General features: G+C 52.8%; 2 protein-coding genes across 2 annotated transcripts; both read left to right on the forward strand.

Moving 5' to 3' along the window:
* Positions 1-8,577: 8,577 nt before the first annotated feature.
* Positions 8,578-12,679, forward strand: LOC134057438 (SR-related and CTD-associated factor 4-like). The gene is made up of 5 exons (XM_062514425.1): positions 8,578-8,601; positions 11,108-11,261; positions 11,320-11,660; positions 12,083-12,155; positions 12,342-12,679. Exons 1-5 carry the CDS (start codon positions 8,578-8,580, stop codon positions 12,410-12,412), a joined length of 663 nt encoding a protein of 220 aa, XP_062370409.1. The 3' UTR covers positions 12,413-12,679.
* A 6,534-nt stretch (positions 12,680-19,213) lies between these two features.
* Positions 19,214-23,007, forward strand: LOC134057437 (zinc finger protein 239-like). The gene is made up of 3 exons (XM_062514423.1): positions 19,214-19,682; positions 20,037-20,177; positions 20,364-23,007. Exons 2-3 carry the CDS (start codon positions 20,096-20,098, stop codon positions 21,278-21,280), a joined length of 999 nt encoding a protein of 332 aa, XP_062370407.1. The 5' UTR covers positions 19,214-19,682; positions 20,037-20,095; the 3' UTR covers positions 21,281-23,007.
* Positions 23,008-23,252: the final 245 nt, after the last annotated feature.

Consider the following 23,252-nt stretch of genomic DNA (forward strand, 5'->3'; position numbering starts at 1 on the left):
TAAGTGTGATATGTCTTTTAAGGCCATTAAAGCTTTTTAAAACCCAAGGAGATCATCACAATGCCCGAGTTCAGTCTCCTATTCGTACTGGTTTTGATAGCATGAAATACATAGGGTTCTTTTAAGAAATGGTAATTTGTAGCATCTAAACCTCTGGCTCCTCTTGATTTGCACTTACAGCCCCTTGCAGGAAGCTCTGCAGCCTTTTTTTCCATCCTACATTGGAGAGAGGATGCGTATGAGTGACACACATATGCACAAACTGTCTTTCTGGCTCTTCAAAAAGTTAAAAACGCCTGTAAGAAAAATGATATAAAGCAATAATGTGTCTCAGACTGTTCAATAAAAAGGAAAACGGAGCTTTAATGTCCCTTTAATGAGAGGTGTTGAATAAAATCTTCTCCCTGAGTTTGCACACAGTAATAGCATTTTTTTTAACAAACAAAACTAAGATTTTTTTTTTGGACCAAATAAGTTAGGTCTGTATGAGAACAGCTCAGGAGGCTTTCAGGGCTCACAGCGATGATGGCAGAGCACAGAACATTAAAAATGAAGTGTTAGTTCCCTGACTTAATGCCCGGATGGAGCCAAACCATTTTGCAGAGAGACAAAAGAGCTTCTTCTCCTTGTTTCCGAGCTCCCAAGTCAGCCTGTAGTTCATCTCCTGCACCAGTGCAGACCAATCTGACGTGGGTAAGTAACAGATCCGGCTCCCGAGCTCCAAGCCACACGGCCCCGACGCGAACGCAAGTCAGGAATACAAAAACAGCTGTGCAAGAAAGATGAGAGAAAAATCAGAAGAGATATTCTCCTATTTCTACACAGCAATACCGAGCCAAGCTGTCTACATCCAGGACCAGGTTTTCAAACAGTTCCCTAACTCTTTACCTAGATGGAAAAGGTCAAGTGGCTTGGCCCATGCCAAGCCAATGATCCTATTCATGAGAAGGAACAAACCAGCTCCCTGTCAAATCAAACCATTTGAAATCTGACCTGTCAGATGCTCTCATGGACCAGCAATAGGGATCAGCATCCAGGCCTACGTGGATTTGTTTCTTGCAGACCATTTTCCCTCTTGGAATTACATTTCTTTTATAGCTTTTGTTCCATTTTAGTCCTTGAGAAGCAAGTTCTGGGTGAATACCATGCAGAGGTCCAGAATGGTAGTGCTGCTTTATTTTTCCCATCAGTTCCTAGCTTGGTGTGCTGACAGACTATCCCGGAATTCATAGGTCAAGCAGGGTTGGCTTTGCATTGCCTGTACCTCTGGTCCCACTTTTTGTAAACACAACTTGTGCCAAGGTCACTGAACTCATCACCTCAGCTTTTCCCTCCAAAAGATCCCCTCCTTATTTCCCTGTAGGTGAACTCAGATCCACTCTTCACCTCCACTGGTCATCCAAGTGTCCATTCTGTTCCCCCAGTGACCCCAGCAAGGTCCCTTTGCCTTTCTCCTGCCCCTCTCCAGCCCCAGGCCGCTCCTCTGCTTGCTCTCTCCCACGGGTCTCATCCTACACGGAGCCTCTCCTCCCTTTCTCGCCGGCTGCTGCCAGGGAAGGAGGACACAGAGTCCCGAGGGCTGAGCCCTGCCTGCTAGCCCTGGAGAGTCCTGGCTGCGCTCCCCATGGGCCTCGGAGAAATTTCCCAGAGGAACCGCCTGCCGGGCTCCCTTCAACTACCTCAGCAATCCCCTCAAAAATGCCTCCTCACTCCCCTGGACATCCCCTCGCATTTTCCTACACAAACACTTCTTGTCTCCCCTCTAAATGACACCGGGGCTTTCAGCTAAATCAATGGCATGACCCGTGCCGCCTACTGCTCATGGGTCACCCAACCACAATCAAGAGCAAATGCTGGTTGGCCTTTAAGAACCTGAAATAACTTTGAAGCAAAAGAAATAATCTTTTTTCTTCTTTCACATGCTGGACTTGCCTCTGGGGATATGTGCTGAGCTCTCGCTGCAGGGGACTGTCAGGCCCGAATGGCTGGGAGTTCATCTTCTTCTCCCTTGGTCGTCAGAAATTGTCATTAATTACACCACAGAAATGCTTTCTGAAACCTTTCCCCTTTCCTGTCCTTTGCTGGTACATCTTCTCTCTCTGCCTTTGAATTTACAGCTGTTCTTAGGCGGGACCAAGGTGAAATTTTTAGCTGGATTTTTCTAAAATTTCTAATTATACTGAAATTATTTCCAATTCCCCAATGAGAAGAGCACAGACTCACAGCCATTCAGGGCTGGCAGCCACCGAGGGAAATCTGAGACAGTATTAATACAAGTGACCTTTCCTGTGAGTAGCCATCACTCCAGTCCTCCAGCCTCAGCAAGTTTCTGCCGTGAATGGACCCAACTTCTAATGCAAACCTAAATTTCCGTCAGCTTTTGTTAGAAAGATCCCGGACAGTAAATCATACTACAGAATTTAAAATTTGCACAAAGAATAACAGACCCAGGCCAAACCCAACCACCCCATCACTGCTCCACCCCACTTTTGGCAGAAACAGTCGTATTGTTTACAAATCTTCTCCTTCCCTGCTGCTTAGTTCTTCACTGCACATCCCCAGAGAGGATTTACTCCACCTTTCGTTCACCACAGCACCTCTCTCCTCAGCACAAATCCCACTTGGCACAGATAAAACGGAGCAGACCTAAGGCAATGGATCCAGCAGCAGCTGCAATTCCAAGCTCCCCGTTCCCTGGATTGCCCACCCAAGCGCTCCTGGCAACCTCACCTCAGCCCGGACTCTCTGTCCTCAGAGGGAAACACAGCCTGATGGGACACGGCTCTGGCACTCCACTTCCTCTTGCTCCTGCTGACCTGGAAAGCCACAGGTAAACCCAGTCCCCCGGACTTCGAATCCCTGGACACCAGCAGAGCTGGAGTTTCACCCAGATTCCAGATTCCCAAGGCACTTCATCCCAGCAAGGAGGAAAAGGGGAACCCTGTATCCTCTGACTGACCTCACAGCACAGGCAGGACCGGGAGCCCTCCACTGGACTTTGCACAAAGGGACACCCAGGGTGCTGCATTGCAAGAAATCCCAAAGAGAAATGCCTCCAAAACCTGACAGAGAAAGGTTTCAAGTCACTCCAGAACACAGACGGCTGTTCATGCCTTCTCAGGCCACACCAACCCTGTCCTATCCACCTGAGCTGTGCAGGTGAGCTGTGCAAGGGCTCCCCTTCCTCCCAGGCAATTGCTGTCTGAAGCCACAGATGTCCGCCCTGGGCAGCACCTGTAAACAATGTGGGAAAGGCAAAATGAGAATGTTTTCTGTCAGAAAATGAATAATAATAATGATAATAATAATCAGAACTCCTGACAAATTTAGTAACATCACTTTCATATGATAAATACTGGCCATGCCCATCCTTCCGGCCCATGTGAAAACAGGAAGGAGAACTACAGGAAAAGCAGAGTCCCTTCTTTGGATGTCTAAAGACTCTTCTGCACTTTATGCTCTTTGTGCTCTTTAAATGAATGGATTGCTGCTAAAAGAACCTCAGGCCCGTATTTTCTCAGCCACAGGCAGGACAAGGTGACTTGAAGCTGGAGAGCAGGGAGATGCAGGACCTTGGCAAGCGAGGGATAAGAGCAGGGGAAGCAGGGGAGGTGGCGGGGGAGAGCTGGACACTTGAAGGAACAGGTATTTTCTTGTTTACATTCATCAGTGCTGGGAACTTGGAAAACACGTGGTGCTGCATGCATCGAGGACACAATGCCCATGCTGTGGTTGTCTTCCCTTTACTCATAAGCCTTGGCTTCACCCCCTTTCCAGGGTGTCAGATCTTCCCCCTGGTCTCTCTGACCTGCCTCGGCTAGCTCAGGGTCAGAGAGATGGGGGATTTTTTATCTGACATGGACAAAGGTAAAAGATGAGAGGAGGCTCTCTTTCCTGGGATGATCCAAGTTTATTGTCCTGAAGGGTTCCAGGGAGAAGAGAGATAGCATGGGAAACACGGGGTATTTTCAATCCCAACTCAGGGGCGGAGGAATCCCGTATCACAGCCACTCAGGGCTGGCCAGGGGAAAGGGAGGGGTTAAGGGAAGGGGACAACCACGATACAAACCGAGAGTGAAACAGAACGAACCATCCTCAGTGCAACACAAAAACATAAATGTGCATTAAAACACCAGGGGAGCAGAGAAGTCCTCCAGGCTAAAGGTGAGTCTGGTCCCACTCCAGGGATGTATCCACTAAAGGAGGGGAGTTGTTTATGGGAACTGACCACAAAAATCAAACCCAACAAACACTGAAAGGGACTCTGTCGAGCTGCACCACCGAGTGTTGGCAGCAGGCAGAGGCACGAGGTGCACGCATGACCGAGAAGTACCACTTCACTTGGTTTTTCTGCTTATGTGGATTTCAGTTCTGCTTCACTTCACAGCTGCTATTCTGTCAAGGTCACTTCCATTTTCACAAGCCTGTGTCACGTGTGGTCAAGGCTGGAAATCCTCCCTTAGGATTTCCATGTCTCATCTGGATTTGCCAGGAAGCACGTGCACACAGAGATGCCCGTTTCCGTGACAGGTCACTCAGAAATCATGTAAGCCAGCAACTTGCTCCTCACTGGATCACTTGGAAATACATAAAAGAGCCAGAAGAAAAATAACCAATCAACAACCCACATTTGTTGACATAGCTTAGTGCAGCTTCATCCTAATATTCTGCCCAGTGATGGAGAGAAAGAAGGAGGAAAGCTGTTCTCCCACTTCTCCCAGTTCTGCACCAAGCAGCTGGAAACAGCCAGCACTGCCCTCACCTGCAGCTGTGGCAGCTTCCCTCCTTCCTTCAGCCTCGCCCTGACTTCTGAGGGGCCAGAGGCACCACACCACCCAAAAGCATCAGCGCTCACACCCAGTGCCAGTACGGATGTCTTCATGGTCCATCTTTGGCCAAACAAACCTCGGGCATGGTTTTGCTTTCCTGACAGACTTGGGCAATCTCATTCCCATTTATCAAGGCAACGCACCCCCCTCCTCCCTCCCCCCCCCCCCCCCCCCGCGTATGGCTCTGGAGTAAGAGCCCCTCTGGAACAAGAACTCGAGAGAAGACTGCAGGGAAGAATCCAAGAGCAAAATGAAATCCCACATATTCAATGCAGGCCGGCTTCTGGCAGGTTCCTTGTGGCTTTTGGGGCACAAGAAAAGCCTTTAGACCATAAAAACATATGTGAAAACCCCACACCGAGCACTTGGTTTTAAAGCTGTTATTGCACTTCATGTTACAGATAACAGAATTGCTTTGGGATTTGGCATTTCCTGCACCCACACAAACACATTAAAATAATTAAGTGCTGAGTCCTGAAGCTCAGTTCTTCCAATCTTATTTTGGTGGTGTCACTTGACATACCAAAATCCAAAGCAATACTTCCAAAAATGAAAAGCAACTCCCTCCCCTCCCCATTCAGTTTTCCAGTGGAGGGATCCTTTTAAGAACAAGTTAAAGAAAAGAAGAAAAGCCCAAGACCTACTATCAGCTAGTGTACCAACCCCCTGTTTTCCATAGATTCTCATTATGCCTGATGGCTTCTCTAAGAAAATCAATTTGTACATGTAAAAACCTGTCAAGTAGGGGCAGGGGTTTCTGAGCCCCCACCTCACAGGTGAAGGATCTGAGGAAGAGTGGCACAGAGGGATCCCAAAGTGCCCAAGAGAGGTTCAAGTTCACTGTGTTTGGGCAGCATTATTTGAAACCAAAGTGCTCTGCAGCTGCCCCAAGCCTGGAGTTCACAGAAACAAAATGAGCTCCCCCTCCTGCCTCGTTTTCTGACTTCTCTCATCAAGGGACAATCACATCATGCAAAAAATAAGAGAGAAGATGCTAACACCAGTCCAGTGCCCCCCAACAGCTGGCACCAGATTCATTCCCTCCCCTGGCTGATGGAACTTAAACCCAGCTGTTCTGGGATTTAAGGAGCAAAGCCCAGCTTTGCCACTTGCTGTTCCACTCCTTCCCGCATCTGCAGAGCACAGAGATTGCTGGGTTCCATATTACATCTCAAAGCAGCAGCCCTGGGAGTGCTGCTGGAACCCAGAACACCCCCCCCCCCCCATTCCCAGACACCAACCGGACTGGTCAGCCTCATACTCCTCAGGGACAAAAAAACCAAAAACCAGTAAAAAAAATGGGTATTTTACACCAAACAGGACCCATTTCAGAGGACAAATATCCCACACTGCCACCCCGAGCATGCCCAAGGCTTTGTGACAGAAAAGCAAAACTTCACATGTGAAGCACCATTTCCCTTGGAACAACACCCTCCATAAAAATTGCCACATAAAAGCCCAGGTGTTTGCAACATCCTCGGTAACACATTGCACATAAAGGATCAGGTCCCTGGGTGTCCTTGTTTGAAAGACAGGTGTTTGCTAAGGAAAGCAGAAGCTTCCCTTTGGACTGAAAAATGTGATGCTTCCTTCCTTCCGATTATAATGATTTTGAAATTAAGGGAGCTCTCAGCCAAAGATATGGGGGTAGGAATAACAGTTCTTTACTAGTATACCTAACAAGACAAACAAGAACAACAGCTATGAAATTACCCACAAACAGAACAGTAACTCAGTCCCAGTCCTTTCTGAGCTGCAGTTCCCGGTGCTGGGGGCGGGCAGGTCCTGCAGAGCCGCAGGAGGGCTGGAGGTGATGGCAGCGCTGTCCCAGGGGGAGAGAGAGATGGAGAGAGCCCTCCGCTCACGGTGTCGGTCCTGGTGCTCGGCACAGTGCTGGATGGTGGTAGTTTACAGCAAGAAGACAGCAGGGCAAGGTCCGACAGCAGTGAGGATGGTTCCCGACGCTGGGATGGCGGTGATGGGAAAGAGGCAGCGATTGTCCTTCTCCTCTGAACTCCGAGGGGAGAATGGGCCGAGGCCCCGCCTTCCGCTTCCTCTTCTGGATGTTTGAATCTCGGGGGGTTTCCCTCTTCTCTCCCCTCCCCCTTGCCACCAGGGCCTAGTCAACAGGTATCTTAGCATGACAATGGGGAAAATTCCACAGAGGGAAAAAGGAAAGAACCAACCCCCAACAGGTGATCATCCTTATCTCTGTAGGAAGTATCTTCTGTTAATGGGCCATTGAGTCCTACTGTATAACTGATGAGATTACATCATCCTATTGGGAGATACTCCAGCCAGGAGGACTAGCCAAGCCTTTCCTACCTAGATAAAAAACTGAGGCTTAGAACGCCAAAGGCAACCTTTTTCCACTGGATTCCAGAGGAAGAACCAGGCTTTTTTTCCACATCATTACTGGACCCTTTGGAGGAAAACTGCACTAGCACCCTGACTGACAGGGTATCAGGTTGTATTCTGACTCTGTTAGTGGTTGTATTTTTTTTTTAATTGCATGTATTTTGTTTTTCCTTTTTCTCTTCCCTATTAAAAATTGTATTACTGACTTGAAGTCTCACTGGTTTTGCTTTTGATCCAGTACAGGTGGGTTGGACTGTGAGGGTACACAGAGACCCACTGGGACATACTGGGACATACTGGGAATGATACTGGGCAATAATGTAGCAAACTGAGGATACTGTGAGTGATACGAGGTATAGTGGGACCAACTGGGGACACAGGGAACAGTGTCTCATCCGCCACAGCCTCACAGCTCCTCATAATACAGTTCGGCACCAAAAACACCTGCAAAGTTCGGTGCCCAAAAAGCCTGGTTAGAGCCCCCCAAGCTTCCCCCAAGTGCTCCAGAACCACATGCGTTCTGCCCTGGGGACCTCAAGTCACGGCTCGGACTCAAAAGTGTCCCCCAGGTGCTTTCCCGGACCCCAAATGCTTCGTCCGAGCCACTTCCGGGACTACAGCTCCCATCATGCTCCGCAGTCCCGTTAGAGTGCTATTCCAGCCGTGACTACATCTCCCATCAGGCACCGCGACCCACAAAGAGACAATGCGGATGCGCCCTCCTGTGATGCTCCGCGGCTGTATTCAATCGTATTATGCCCGTGCCTACAATTCCCATCATCCCCCGCGCCCCAGAGAGCCCCGTTCTAGCCCCCCAGGTGCCCGCCCGGACCCCGAAGCGCTCCACATTCCCCTCCCTGACCTCCAAGTTTTCGCCCTGGACCCCCAAGAGCTCTCCCAGCCTCCGAGGTGTCCGTCAGAATCCCTCAGTGCCCTGCCCAGTGCCCACCCGGCCCATTGAAGTGTCCTACATACCCTCAAGTTCTAAATTCCCTGTGTAGACCCAAGACTGCCCCAAATGTACCCCAGAAATGTCTCCCTGGACTCCAGAGTGGCCCCTTTTACCCTGTCTGAGAAAATGATAACAAGGATTACAGAAGGACTGAAAAAAGTCTACTTATCATACAGAAGGAGAAAGCAATAGCCAGTAGTTTTCAATTAATTAATGAAGGGAATTGTGTTACTTAGAACCAATCACCAAGAATTTTTATGATTGCTAAAACCGTATCGATTTTTTAACACATAAATGAAAAATTAGGTAATAAAAATATTATTTTTATTATTAAAAGAAAAACATCTTTGTAATTTTATTATTTTATTAATATATAATTATAATAATAAACATGCAGGGATTTTTTTTATGTTTTAGGATGTCAGTCCCAGGTGGGCAATGTCTGACATGGTGAGGTTGGAGGTGAGAAGCAGGTTGTCCAAATAGGGTCAACCCTGAAAGGGATCATTCTTCTCTGTGCCCAGACCTTCTAAGGTGACATTCATCATCAAGATCACCTGGGGAATGCTTCGGTCACCTCTTCTCTGAATTGAAAAATTTAAAAAAATATTCACTTGATTAAAACCAAAAATCATGAGGTGCACTTTGAACTCTCTCTCCTTAACGCTGACACTGACACTGGGGATCCAAGAGCATTGTGACTGAGGAACCTCATGGAACCAAGAGTCCATTGCTACACTGTGCAGCCTGTGGAACCAAGGGGAGCACAGTGACATTGCGGGGCCTCATGGAACATTGGAGACTATTCTGACACTCTGGGACCCACTGGAACAAGGGACTGTTACAGCTTGGCAGGGCCTCATGGAATCAAGGGCACGGCAGTGAACACTGTGGGTCTGCACAGGATGAAGGGTTCATTCTGACACCGTGGAACCCAGGATACCATTGTAACACTATGGGGCACCATGGAAACAAAGGTGCATTGTGACAGAGCAGGACCTCATGAAACCATCGAGGCCATTTTTACACATTGAGGCCTTGTGAAACCAAAGGGCCATGGTGGCACTTCAGAGCCTTGTGGAGCAAACAGGACCCTAGTGACACTGTTGGACTCAGTGGAACCAAGGGGCCATTGTGACACTTTGGGTGTCATGGAATCAATGGTCTGTTTTGACACTGCAGGCCTTAACGAATCACAGAGACTATTGTGGCACTGCAGGTGATGTCTTGGAGTGGCTACCTAGAACACAGGCTAGACAAGGTTAAGGGAATAAAGTCGGTGCTTATTAAAGGCCTTCAATAGATACACCTTGGACAGTGAAAAGCTTCCCAGAGGCTACACCCAAGGTGGATGGTGGTCATGACTTTTTCAGACAGATATAAGTTTGGTCTGTTTGCATATAAGGGGTTAATCCTCCAATTACAGCTTCCGCTAATGAAGTCATATTCCCTCAGTTTGCTCCCCCCTCCCAATTCACTTTTGTTTATTGTATTTGGAACCTGAGGCTGTAGGGTGTCCTTGAGTTTCAGAGGAATCTTTTTGTCTGACCAAAATGTGAAGATAGTTAACTAATACTTTCTATGGAGTTTAGAGTTATGCATTGATGCATAACAGGATTTCAAAAATATAAAGGCTAAAATCTTATGCCATGACAGGCCTCACTGAACCAAGGGGCCACTGTGACACTTTGTGGCCCCATGGAACCAAGGAGTCCATTGTGACGCTACAAGGCCTCATGGAAGCAAGGAACCATTGTGACACTCTGGGGTCTTGTTGTGCTAAGGGGTGATTGTGTCACTGTGTGACACCATTGAATTAAGGAGTCCATGGTGACACTGCAGGGCCCCATGGAACTAAGGATTCATGGAACAGTGCGGACCCCATGGAACCAAAGATCCACTGTGACACAGCAGGGCCTCATGGAATTCTGGAGACCATGATGACACTTTGAGGCCACGTTGAATCAAGGGGCTCTGCAGGGCCTCGTGGAACCAAGGAGACCATTCTGCCATTGTGAGTCCCCACAGAACCAAGGGTCCATTGTGACACTGCATCACCAAGGAGACCCCTGTGACACTGCAAGGCCTCATGGGAACAAGGGACCTTGCAGTCCCTTGTATATCTGCAGAGGGATTTGTCTCCTCTACAACGCATGTGGGGGAGACACCTGGCTGAGGGCTCCACATCCTCCTGCCTTAATTTTCTTTGCATTTCTCATTGTTCTTTCAAAATACCCAAACCCAGGGTGAAGATGTTGAGCTAAGACAACGATGGCAACATGGGGGGGGATCTTCCAGGGGATGTGGGGGGTGCTGTGTTCAAGAGGGTTGAGGGTTCCTGGGAGGGATTTGGGGGTCGCTCAGGGTCTTGGATATTCTAGGCTGAGCAGTTCTAATTGCTTTGGGAAACTCTGGCAGAGGTTCTGGGGCAGTTGATCAAGGATCCCCTGCCCAGGAACTGTCCACATATCCCCTGTACCAGTTTTGGGTTTCTCCTGTCCTGGATCCCCCTCTCCTCGCTGTCATTCTCCTTGCCCCCTGCTCATTCTCATGTTACCTCGCTCCTGGTCCCACCCTGCTCCCATCCCAGTCTGGATCCCACTCTTGGTCTCATTCCCTGTCCCGTATTCTCTGTCTGGTTGTCATTCTCATAATCCCGGTCCCATATTCCCTGTCCTGTTCCCGTTCTCATATTCCCAGTCCTCATGCTGGTCCCGCATTTCCATTTCCATATTTCCTGTCCCATTTCCGTATTTCCATTCCCAGCCCTATTTCTAATCCCGGTCCCATCTTTCTAATCCCTATCCCATATTCTCTCTCCAGTTGCTGTATCTGTATTCCCTGTCCTGTTCCCACATTTCCATTCCCAGTTCGTGTCCTGTATTCCCCGTCCCAGTCCTGTATTCTTGTTTCTGTTCCTGGTTCCCGTTCCCATTCCCTGTCCCCATTCCCTGTTCCCTCTCACCAGGCCCCGCCGCCATCGCTCCGGCCCCCCCGCGGCCCACACGTGACCAGGGAGAACCCCGCGCTGCTTCCGCCCACCAATCACAGCGCGCGATCGCTCCTGGATTTGCATAACCACGCTTTCGGTCCTGACCCCGCCCACCGCCGGCTGAAGCCGCGTCCGGGCGCTGTTTATTCCCAGTTCCCTCCCAGTGCTCCCAGTAAGAGCGGTCCTAGCACGGAAAGCGCTCCCAAATCCTTCCGGGTTCTCTCAGGATCGCTTCGAGTGCTCCCAGTATTGGTTCCAGCACTGTGCAGGGCACGGCCACTTTGGAACCCCCCAGGGCAGAGCACGGCTGCTTTTCAGTGTCGGCACCGACCTGGGCCGGGCTGGGAGCGGAGGAGGGGGAGGAAGGAAAGAGGAGCGGGAAGAACAAGAAGGGGAAAGTCAGGAACATGAGGAAGAGGAGCTGCAAGAGAAAGAGCAGCAGCAGAACCACTCGGCTCCCCCGCCCGCCCGCTCAGGCTGCAGTTCCCCCAACTCTGGCAGCATCACCCTGCCCCCCCGGAACCCACAGGTGAGCAGGAAGGGGAACCTCGCCCCAAAACCAGCGGGGGCGTCTCTGGAAGGTTTTCTTTTTGAGGGGCCAGGGTACGTTTGGATCTTGAAGGACCCCGAAGCTCAGCCGGAAATGCCCCGGGAGGGATCTTGGCAGGTCCCACGTGGTGATCACCCAGTACTGGTGGGCAGAGGGCCAGTATGGGGTTTGGGGATCCCCAGGAGAGCCGTGGGGGAATGCGGGAGCCCCGGAGAGGGGAGAGCGCAGAGGGGCATTCCCAGAGCCAGGGAACCCCCGGCAGCCTGGAGGAGTGCAAGAGGTTGGTGATGAGCAGCCCCAGGCTCTCTGAGGTTGAAAGGGGTGATGACATCTCCAGCTACCCTTGGCCCGCAGGAACATCAAAACCAATGTGCTCAGCCCTTGTTTTTCCCCAAAACCAGGATTTCCCATTCCCAAATCATGGTCAGATGGAGGAGGAGGCCGTGAGGAAGATGGCCCAGAAGCCCTATGCAGGTGAGGGGGAAGTCCCTGCCCCCTTCCCCCTCTGTCCTGCTCCATCTCCCAGCCCAGCACGGCCCCCGGCTGCAGGACAACCCCGCTGCCGACACCGTCCTGCCGGGGACATGCTGGGGGGATCTCCTTCCCCCTCCCTCTGGAACAGAGGCAAATCCCATCCTCTCCTTGTCCTTCCTCCCCCAGACAAGGAGCTGAGGATGGAGACCAGGGAGGACAAATCCCCACAGCTGAACCTTATGGAAAAGGCATTTTAAACCAGCTCCATGGTGCAGGAATCCAAGGAGGAGGAAAAGCCCCAGAGATCCCTCATGAGGGGTTACAAATGCAGATCACGGTGATCCAAAGCAGAAAGACCCACTCCGGGCCAGGGAGGTGGCCAGAGATGCTGCTGGAGCTTAGAGCTGAGAGTCCATGAGCAGCTTCATGATGGGGAGAAGCCCCACAAGTGCTCAGAATGTGGGAAGAGCTTCAGCAAGTGATCCTACCTGATCCAACACTGGAGAATCCATATGAGGGAACAGCCCTATGAGTGTGGGGAGTGTGGGAAGGGCTTCAAGACAAGCTCTGACCTGACTGCCCACCAGATGAGCCACACAAAGCAGAGGCGTGCCGATTGTGAGGAATGCAGGAAGACATTTAAGACTAGCTCCAGTCTCCTCAGGCATCAGCAGATTCAGAGGAGAGGCCCTTCCACTGACCCAACAATGGGAATGGCTTCAACCAAAACTCCACTGTCGTCACCCACCAGCGCATATATACTAGGACGAGGCCCTACGAGTGTCCCAAATGTGTGAAGTCCTGTTCCAGAAGCTCTCACTTTACCCTACACCAATGAAGGCACCACTAAGGGAAGCCCTGCAAATCAAGTGCAGGAAGAGCTTCATGTGCTGCTCCAGCTCCATCCCCCGTGGCAGGATCTGTGCTGGATGTTCCTGTGGCCCCCAGTGGGCAGAGCATTGCTGGTCCATGGTGCCCGTGATCTATGTTAGAAATACACCTGGCTGGGTGGCTCCACATCCTCCTGGCTCCCCATGGGCACCTGGACATATCCACAGATCAACATCAGAAATCCATTGTGAAGAGCACGTTTGTCGACTTCTGACCCGAGAAAAATCTCACTCTTTGCATCTTCTGGTGGTATCAAGCAACACTGAATGGCCTTGGAGGTCTTCTCCAATAGAAATCCATCATTTTAATCCTTTCTGGCTCATGGGCATCTTCCACAGCCAAATGGGAACATACTGGGGCAAACCCCACAATTTTGGAGATGGTGGGGTGGAAACCCCTTCAAAAAGGGTTCTTCCCACCCAGCCAAGCATGTGGATGCTTTGCCAGCAGGGACACATAAATTCTTTTGTTTTGGCCTTGAAACAAAAAGGTTTCTGTTCATTCCTTTGAAAGCCCTGTAACTGGGGTTAAAAATAACGACAAGGAACTAAGACATGGGTGGGGCCATGGGGGGAGATGGATGAGGATGTGAGGAACATGGATGGGGACATTGCGAAGTGCTGTCCAATGCAGGTACTGCCACCACATCCCCACTATCACCACCACAGTGCACCAGCCAGATGTCATCACCCAGCAGGGCAGGAGGTGGAACTTGTTCGGCTGTTGACAAGTGGCCCGGAGGTGAGTGACAGTCACCAGGGCGTCCTAGGGACTCCACGCTCAGAGGACCCCAATGGCCCAAGGTACAGCACAAGGGTCAGTGCCACCCACAGTGTCATGTGGCCCCATGCTACATGTCACCAGGGGTGTCCTGGTGACATTGTCCCCCTGCTATCTGTCCTGGTGGCATCATGTCCTTTCCCCTCTGTATGTCCAAATTCCCTACCATATCTTCCTCTCGCCTTCCATGTGTCCCCTGCCCCCAGTGGGGCCAAAAACCATGAGGTCCTGGGCTGTCTGAGGGGACCCATCCTGTAGTGTCCCTGTGTCCCTCAATGTGTGCCCATGTCCCTCAGGATGTCCCCATGGCTGCTTCTGGCACGGAGCATCTGCACTCACCCTGGCACAGGTAGGAAAACACTGTAACACCCCATGACATCCTTGTCCTCTGATTTTAGGTCCTTCTCCCCTCCATTTTCAGTCCTTTTCCCCTTTTTTGGGTTCAGTGCCCCCTATTTTGAGTCTTTTCTGTGCTTGTTTGGATTCTTTCCATCCTTTACCCCAATTTTATGCACCCTCGCCTTCACTTTGGCACATTTTTGGGTGCATCCCTCCCTTCCAACCCCCTCCGCACCTTTTAGGCGCCCCTCACTCCCCTACACCCCAACTCCCTTCCCCACAGACATCTCCCCAGCTGTGTCCCCAACTGTCCCCCTATGCCACATGGACTCAGTGCTCACCATCCTGGATACCCTTGAGTCCCCGGCCTGGGACTGTGGATTTCCTCTTCCAAGAGATTCAGAGCTGGACCGGCTGCCAGGGGATGCCGATGGCACCAGAGCTCAGGGTGGGTGGCCTGGTGAGGTTGGTGGGAGGGGGTTTGGGGTCATCTTGGGACTGACCAGGGGCTTGTCCACTCTGCAGTGAGAAGCAGCCCTGGCCAGGGAGTCTGGGATGGATGGGGGCAGGAGAGATTGGACACTGGTGGACACTTGATGGACACCTGAGTCATGGATCCCAGCTTGACACTTGTCTGGATAGCTCTTGGCCCTGCAGCCCCCCAGCCTAGGCAGCTCCGAGCCCAGATAACCACCAGCCTTGATACACACCTTGGGTGTGTATCACCTAACTGGCCCACCAGCCCATCCCAGTAGCCCCAACCCCAAAACCCCCCAAAACAAACCCAATTCCAGAACATCAATTCTGGATGCTCCCTGCAGAGTGAGGGGGAAACTGAGGCACGGGATGAGGTGATGGGAGGAGACTTTGAGACTCACCCTGGAGACCCCAAAACGAGCACCCACCCCCCAAATTGTCACTGCAGCATCTCAGGCCCCCCAGCTGTCACACTGGGGCGACTCCAGGAGCCACTGCAACCCCAGGCCCCTCGAGGGGTGACCTGTGGTGTCCCTCTGGTGTCACTGGCGAGTCCCCAGCAGAAGCAACATCACCTCCTCAGCAGGAGGAAGACGAGAAGGAGGTGAGGATGTGACTGAAACTCCTGCCCGTTCACATGGGGAGGTCACCACACGAACGGGGGCCAAGCACAGGTGGAGCAGCGGAGGTACCATGGGGACTGGGGGGGGACATGGGGACAGTCCCCAAGGTCCCCTCAGGGGATGCTGTGGTGGGGGCGGGGGGGAGGGGGTGCAGGGTGGAGCAGCATCTTCAGGGGGATGTGGGGAGATGGAAATGGCTGGGAGTGACCCCAGAAATGTTTTCACCACCTCCTCCTGTAACATGTGGGCCGCCCCCTTCTTTGGGGTGCTGGTAACAAATTGGCAGATGGCGGTGACAAAAAGCGCAGGTGCCACCTCGGGGATTGCACAGAGAGAGGGTCCTGCAGCATGACCAAGACCCCCCTGACTGAGGGGCACCCCAGGGTGACAAAGGGGGGGGGGGGGTCAGGGGTGTCCCCAAGGTGTGAGGGGAGCAGGTTTTATGGGGAAGTGTGGTTGGGGCGCAACAGAAATGCGTCCAGTCCTGCCGGTGTCCGGAGCACGAGGGGGACATGGCACCTGTTACCCTGTCACTGTGTCCCCCTGTCTCCCATCATCCACTGTACCCCACTGTCCCTTTTGCTGGGCAGCAAGGGGTGGTGGCACTCCTGGATGGGTGTCCAGGTGGATCTGCACTCACCTGCTATGGACAGAGTTGTCAAACGTGATGTGGGGACACTGGGTTGCACTGTCATTGGCATTTCACTGTCATTGTCACCATCACTGTCAGTGCCACTGCCATTTGTCACTGTTATTGTCACTGTCACTGTCCTTAGCACTGTCACTGTCACCATCACCATCACTGTCATAGCACTCACTGGCTGCTCCCCAGGGTCCGCAGAGGTACTGGGGAACAGCCAGGGGACAGATGGATAGATGTGGGACAGAAGGACATGAGTGAGACACCAGGAGAGACATAAGGCACACAAAAGGGACATGAGAAGATACCAGAAGGACACTCAGGGGACACTGGGACACTTGCGGACACTCACAATATCACTGAAGGTGTAGCAGTCGGGGATTTTCTGTTTTAGTAGCGTTTGGATGTTGATGGCCTTGAGCTGGAACTCCATGATGACACTGATCAGCCTGAGGGGACAAAAAACACTACAAGAGGCCTCAAAATCACTAAAAAATAAAATAGGAAAAAATCCACCTCAAAATCCCAAAGAAACCAATGCAAAAGGGAAAACTCCGCCGCAAAAAATCCCCAAAAAAGAGAACAAATCTGCCCATAAATCCCCAAAAAACCCTGTGAGTTCCCCAAGTTCAAAAAAAAACCTGGAAAAGGAAAAATTTGACCCCAAAAATCCCCCAGAAATTAAAATTCCACCCCAAAATCCTAAAAAAAAAAAAAGGAAAATTTCCACCCCAAAATCTCAAAAAATCCAATGCTAATGGAAAATTCCACCTGAAATCCCCAAAAACCTCAGGAGTTCCCAAAATAACAAAAAAAAAAAAAAACATTCTAGAAAAGGAAAAATTCTGCACCAAAATCCCCCAGAAAACATCAGGAAAGGGAAAACTTGGCCACAAAATCCCCAAAAATTACCCTGGGAAAGGGAAAATTTCATCCCATAATCCCACACAGGAATTCGGAAAAAGGGGTCGCAAATCCAACACTTGGATTTTAGGGATGGGAAACTTCCCTGGGTGGGACTTGTGGGATTTACCTGTGGAATTGGAGGGTGAAATTGCTGTCAGTGCAATCCAGCACCAGCAGCTGGGGGTCTCCAGGGTACACCCCCAGGCACTCTGTGGGCTTGGGACTGGGGTCAGGGAATGCTGAGAGCTCAGAAACCCTGGGACTTCCCAAATCCTGAATCACATATACTCCAGGACCATCCCAAACCTTGCACCTCAAACCCAAACCCCAAACCCCAAACCAAAACCCTACTCCTAAACCTCTTGGGACCATCCCAAATGCCTTTAGAGTATCCCAAATCTCAAATCCCAACCCTAACTCTAAAACCCAAACCCCAAGTGTCCCCACCAGTGATGACGCTGGAGGCAATGTCGAAGGTGTCATTACCAGGGTCAATGTCCCCTGTGCGGAAGAAGTGCTGTGCCTGGTGCCATCTCTGGTGACACCTGCAGTGCCAGCATAGGGGTAGTGGCCCAGGGTCTTGTTGAGGACAGCCAGGTACTGTGGGGACAGGGAAACAGTGCTGGGGATAGCACTGGGGCACCTCAGCGTCCTCAAATCACACCAGTGTCCCAAATCACCTCCATAGGCTGAGGTCCTTCATGTCCCCAGATGACCACTGTGTCCCCAACTCTTCTAACCCCTTTCGGTGTCCGTGTGCCACCTTCTTGAGGACAAAGGCATGGGGTGGGAGGTGCTGGCCTGGCACAGCCCTCGGGGTGCCCAGTCCCCCTTGTCACTCCCACACCTGTGCATGTCCCTGTGCCAGGGCTGGCATTAACGGTAGCACCGGGCCAGGCACTGGCACAGACACCAACCAAAACGGCTTGCAACCAGCAGGGCCACCCATGGGGTGGGCACGGAGCCACCCCAGCCTGGCCCCACGCCTGGCCTGTCACTGCCATGCCCACCAGCATTGCCACACCATAGACTAATGTGTCCCCTGGCACTGCCGTGCTCGTGGTGGCATCTCCACGGGCATTCCAGCACCTGCGGCGGCACTTCCATGGCCATGTGTGCCTTGGTATCACCACACCCCTGGTGGCACCTCTATGACCACCTCATCCTGACACCCCTGATCACCACCCCCTGTGGATGACAGGGACACTGTGAGCACCTGCACCCTGTTCTGTCCCTTCAGTTACCCCCTTGTAGACATCTCTGCTGCCAGTGGCACAGGTGCCACCTGATGCCACCGTGTGGGACTTGTCCCAGTTATCGCCGATGGATAGACACCTGGTGCCACTGGGCAGGGATGATGTCCCCAGGGCTTGTGGCAGAGCAGGACCCACACTGGGAAGGCCACATCCGAGGCCACCAAACTGTACCCAGCAGGCAGGAGGGACACCGGTGAGAACATGGTGGTGCCGCAGGGGGGGTGGCAGGTGACGTGTGGGGCACATGTGGGCACAGGAACTCATGCATCACGGGCTGGGGCAGGTACCATGCTCCAAAATCATGTCCCCTGTCCCTGTGTCCTGTTCCGTGTCCTGTGCCATGCTCAAGGTCATGTCCTGTGTCCTATACCACACCCTGCACCCTGTGTCATGTCCTATATGCCCCATGTCCCATGTTTCATGTCTTTAGTCCCATGTCCCATGAAACCCTTCACGCTGTGCCCCAGTCATGCCCAGGGCCCTACACCAAGCCCAATCTTGGCATCATGGCCCTGGGAACTGGGACTGGCACTGGGGCTGGAAGCCACCTGGGACAATGCCTGGCATCATGACACAGCAGCTGGAAACGTGGTGGGGACTGGGACTAGACCAATGGACACCGGGTCTGGGGCTGGGCACTGGAACTGGACACCAAACCAGGATCTATCTTAAGCCCCCATACTGGTCTGGCAGCACTGAGGTTACTGGGGATACTGGGAGCTACTGGAGGGGTACTGTGGGTGCTGACTGCTTCCCCCCCAGAACACGACGAGAGGAACCCCCGGGGCGGGGGGGGGGGGGGGGGGGGGGGGGAGGTGGGGGGCAGGAGCCCCGAAAATGAGACACGCGAGCTCCCAGTTCAGCAAGGTCACGGTGCGACAGCCCAGTCCCTGGCTCCTCCCCTGTCCCTGTCCCCTCCTCGGTCCCCAGGGCATGACACGGGGCTGTCCCTATCCCAGTCCCTGTCCCCATTCCCGGTCCTGTATTCCCGGTCCCTGTCCCCATTCCCTGTTTCCATTCTCGGTCCCTGTCCCCATTCCAGTCCCCATTCCAGTCCCCGTTCCCACTCCCGTTCCCGCTCCCGCTCCCATTCCCGTTCCCTCTCACCGCACGCCGCCGCCATCGCTCTGCCCACCGCTCCCGCCCTCACGTGACCAGGGAGAACCCCGCGCTGCTTCCGCACACCAATCACAGCGCGCGATCGCTCCTAGATTTGCATAACCACGCCCTCTGCTCCGACACCGCCCACCACCGGCTGTAGCCGGGTCTAGGCGCAGTTTGCTCCCAGTTCCCTCCCAGTGCTCCCAGTAAGAGCGGTACTGGCAGGGAGAGCGCTCCCAGTTGCTTCTAGGTGCTGTCAGGATCGTTACCAGTGCTCCCAGTATCACTTCCCAGTGCCGCGCGGGGCGCAACCGCTTTGCAATCCCCCAGGGCGGAGCGCGGCTGCTTTTGCGCGTCGGCACCGGGCCGGGCCGGGCTGGGGGAGGAGGAGCGGAAGGAAGAAGAGTAGTGGAAGGAAGAGCAGCAGCAGAACCGAGCGGCTCACTCGCTCGCCCGCTCTAGGCCGCAGCTTCCCCGACTTCCCCGGCATCACCCCTCCCCCCGGAAGCCGCAGGTGAGCTGGGAGGGGGAGCTCGCCCCAAATCCATCGTGGGGAGGTCTCCTGGAGGTTTCTTTGTGGGGCAGGAGATGTTTGGATCTTGCAGGACCCCGAAGCTCAGCCGGAAATGCCCCGGGAGGGATCTTGGCGGGTCCCACATTGCTATCGCTCGTTCTGGCGGAGAGGGGGCGAGATCGGTTCTGGGGATATCCGGGAGAGCCGTGGGGGAATACGGGAACCCCGGAGCGGGGAGAGCGCAGAGGGGCGATCCCGGAGCCGGGGGACCCCCGGCAGCCTGGAGGGGTGTGGGAGGTTGGTGATAAGCAGCCCCAGGCTCTCTGAGGCTGAAAGGGGCACTGGCTTGTCCAGCTGAACTTGGCCCGCAGGAACATAAACCCAACGCGCTCAACCCTTCTTTTCCCCCAAAAATGGATTTCCCATTCCTAAACCTTGGCCCGATGGAGGATGAGGCCGTGAGGAAGAAGAACATGCCCCCGGAGCCCCAGGCAGGTGAGGAGGAAGTCCCTGCCCCTTTCACCCTCTGTCCTGCTCCATCTCCCAGCCCAGCACGGCCCCCGGCTGCAGGACAGCCCCGCTGCCGACGCCGTCCTGCCAGGGACGTGCTGGGGGGATCTCCTTCCCCCTCCCTCTGGAACAGAGGCAAATCCCATCTTCTCCTTGTCCTTCCCCCTCTAGACAAGGAGCTGAGGATGGAGACCAGGGAGGACAAATCCCTGCAGCAGAACCTTGTGGAAGAGGCTGTTTGGAGCAGCTCCATTGCACAGGAAACCAGCGAGGAGGAAAAGCCCGGGAGATCCCACATGAGGATGGGCTGCAAACACAGTTCTTGGGTATCCGAGGAGGAGAACCAGGGCCAAAGAACCGGACAGAGCTGCAGCCAGAGCTCAGAGCTGGGGTTCCATGAGCATCTTCATGATGCGGATAAGCCCCACAAGTGTTCAAATTGTGGGAAGAGCTTCAGCAAGAGATCCTCCCTGATCTGGCACTGGAGAATCCACATGGGGGAACGGCCCTATGAGTGCGGGGAGTGTGGAAAGAGCTTCAGTACGAGATTCAAACTGATCCGCCACCAGATGATCCACACTGGGGAGAGGCCCTATGAATGTGACATACGCAGGAAGAGGTTTCAGACCAGCTCCAATCTCGTCATGCATCAGCGGATTCACACAGAAGAGAGGCCCTTCCGCTGCCCTGACTGTGGGAAGGGCTTCAAATACAACTCCCGCCTTGTCTCCCACAGGCGCATCCACACTGGGGAGATGCCCTATGAGTGTGGGCAGTGTGGGAAGTGCTTCAGGACAAGCTCTGAACTGATTGTCCACCAAAGGATCCACACAGGGGAACAGCCCTATGAGTGTGATAAATGCAGCAAGAGGTTTCTGACCAGCTCCAGTCTCCTCCTGCACCAGCGCATTCACATAGAGGAGAGGCCCTTCTGCTGCCCCGACTACAGGAAGGGCTTCAGGCACAACTCCAACCTCGTCACCCACCGGCGCATCCACACTGGGGAGAGGCCCTATGAGTGTTCTGAGTGTGGGAAGAGCTTTTCACAGAGCTCTCACCTGACCAAACACCAATGGAGGCACCACTAAGGGAAGCCCTGCAAATCAAGTGCAGGAAGAGCTTCATGTGCTGCTCCAGCTCCATTCTCCATGGCAGGATCTGTGCTGGATGATGCCGAGTGACCCCTGGTGGGCAGAGCCCCGGTGATCCATGTTAGGAAGACACCTGGCTGGGCGGCTCTTCATCCTCCTGGCTTCCCTTGAGCACCTGGACATATCCACAGATCAACATCAGAAATCCATTGTGAAGAGCACGTTTGTCGACTTCTGACCCGAGAAAAATCTCACTCTTTGCATCTTCTGGTGGCATCAAGCAACACTGAATGGCCTTGGAGGTCTTCTCCAATAGAAATCCATCATTTTAATCCTTTCTGGCTCATGGGCATCTTCCACAGCCAAATGGGAACATATTGGGGCAAACCCCACAATTTTGGAGATGGTGGGGTGGAAACCCCTTCAAAAAGGGTTCTTCCCACCCAGCCAAGCATGTGGATGCTTTGCCAGCAGGGACACATAAATTCTTTTGTTTTGGCCTTGAAACAAAAAGGTTTCTGTTCATTCCTTTGAAAGCCCTGTAACTGGGGTGTCCTGGTTTGAAGGACAGGTGTTTGCCAAGGAAAGCAGAAGCTTCCCCTTGGACTGAAAGAAAATATGATTCTTCCGATTATTATAATTTCGGAATTAAGAGAGCTCTCAGGCAAAGATATGGGGGTAGGAATAACAGTTCTTTACTAGTATATTTAACAAGACAAACAAGAACAACAACAGCTATGAAATTACCCACAAACAGAACAGTAACTCAGTCCCAGTGTTTTTTGGCTGCAGGCACCTTTTCCCTGAGCTGCAGTTCCCGGTGCTGGGGGCGGGCGGCTCCCGCAGAGCTGCAGGAGGGCTGGGGGTGATGGCAGAGCTGTCCCAGGGGGAGAGAGAGATGGAGAGAGAGCTCTCCGCTCACGGTGTCGGTCCCGGTGCTCAGCAGAGTGCTGGATGGTGGTAGTTCACAGCGAGAAGACAGCCGGGCAGGGTCCGATGGTGGTTTCCCGACGCTGGGATGGGACACAGACGGCGATCGTCCTTCTCGTCCGAACTCCGCGGGAGAAATGGGCCGAGGCCCAGCCTTCCTCTTCCTCTTCTGGCTGTTTGAATCTCGCGGGGCTTGCTTCTTCCCTCCCGTCCCCTCCCCCTTGTCACCAGGGCCCAGTCAACAGGTATCTTAGCATGACAATGGGGAAAATTCCACAGAGGGAAAAAAAAAAAAGAAAGAACTAACCCTCAACATTATCCACCCCGAATTTTCCCCTACCATCATGCCAAATCAAATTAAAAACCTTCAAATTATAGACATCCATACAGTTACAGATACAGGCACAGTATTGTAGGTAGTTCACCCTAAAACAATGTCTCCTTGGGGTATGCATCTGGTCTTTCCATCCCTTTGCATGATCCACCAGGTACACCCTGGCCCTTGAGCAAAAACCACCCCCTGAATTGGATTGTCTTTGCTGGAGGCAGGGTTCACCCAAACAGTTTTTCCTAGCATACCTCTCATATGCACCACTGGAACCTTGTCCCCATCTGGTGTTCTCAAGGGCTCAGACTGGGCAGGGCCTGCTCGATTAGTGGAACCTCGGGTGTTCACTAACCATGTGGCCTTTGGTAGATTAATCTCTCAGTTTTTGAAAGTCCCCCCGCCCAGTGCCTTCAAGGTGGTTTTAAGCAGCCCATTGCACCGTTCCACTTTCCCAGCCGCTGGTGCGTGATAAGGAATGTGGTACACCCACTCGATGCCGTGTTCTCTGGCCCAGGTGCTTATGAGGCTGTTCTTGAAATGAGTCCCATTGTCTGACTCAATTCTCTCAGGGGTACCATGTCTCCAAAGGACTTGTTTTTCCAGGCCCAGGATGGTGTTGCGGGCAGTGGCATGAGGCACAGGGTAGGTCTCCAACCATCCAGTGGTGGCTTCTACCATGGTCAGCACGTAACACTTGCCTTGGCGTGTCTG

The sequence above is a fragment of the Cinclus cinclus genome, unplaced genomic scaffold (assembly GCF_963662255.1).
Source record: "Cinclus cinclus unplaced genomic scaffold, bCinCin1.1 SCAFFOLD_74, whole genome shotgun sequence".
NCBI classification, from domain to species: Eukaryota; Metazoa; Chordata; class Aves; order Passeriformes; family Cinclidae; genus Cinclus; species Cinclus cinclus.

Coding starts and splice junctions, on each gene's coding strand:
- LOC134057438 (XM_062514425.1), top strand. CDS start 8,578: ATGTCTGACATGGTGAGGTTGGAG. Junction 11,262..11,319: donor CCACCGCCGGCTGAAGCCGC/GTCCGGGCGCTG, acceptor GAGCGGTCCTAG/CACGGAAAGCGCTCCCAAAT. Junction 12,156..12,341: donor GGCCCAGAAGCCCTATGCAG/GTGAGGGGGAAG, acceptor TTCCTCCCCCAG/ACAAGGAGCTGAGGATGGAG.
- LOC134057437 (XM_062514423.1), top strand. CDS start 20,096: ATGGATTTCCCATTCCTAAACCTTGGCCCGATGGAGGATGAGGCCGTG. Junction 20,178..20,363: donor GCCCCCGGAGCCCCAGGCAG/GTGAGGAGGAAG, acceptor TTCCCCCTCTAG/ACAAGGAGCTGAGGATGGAG.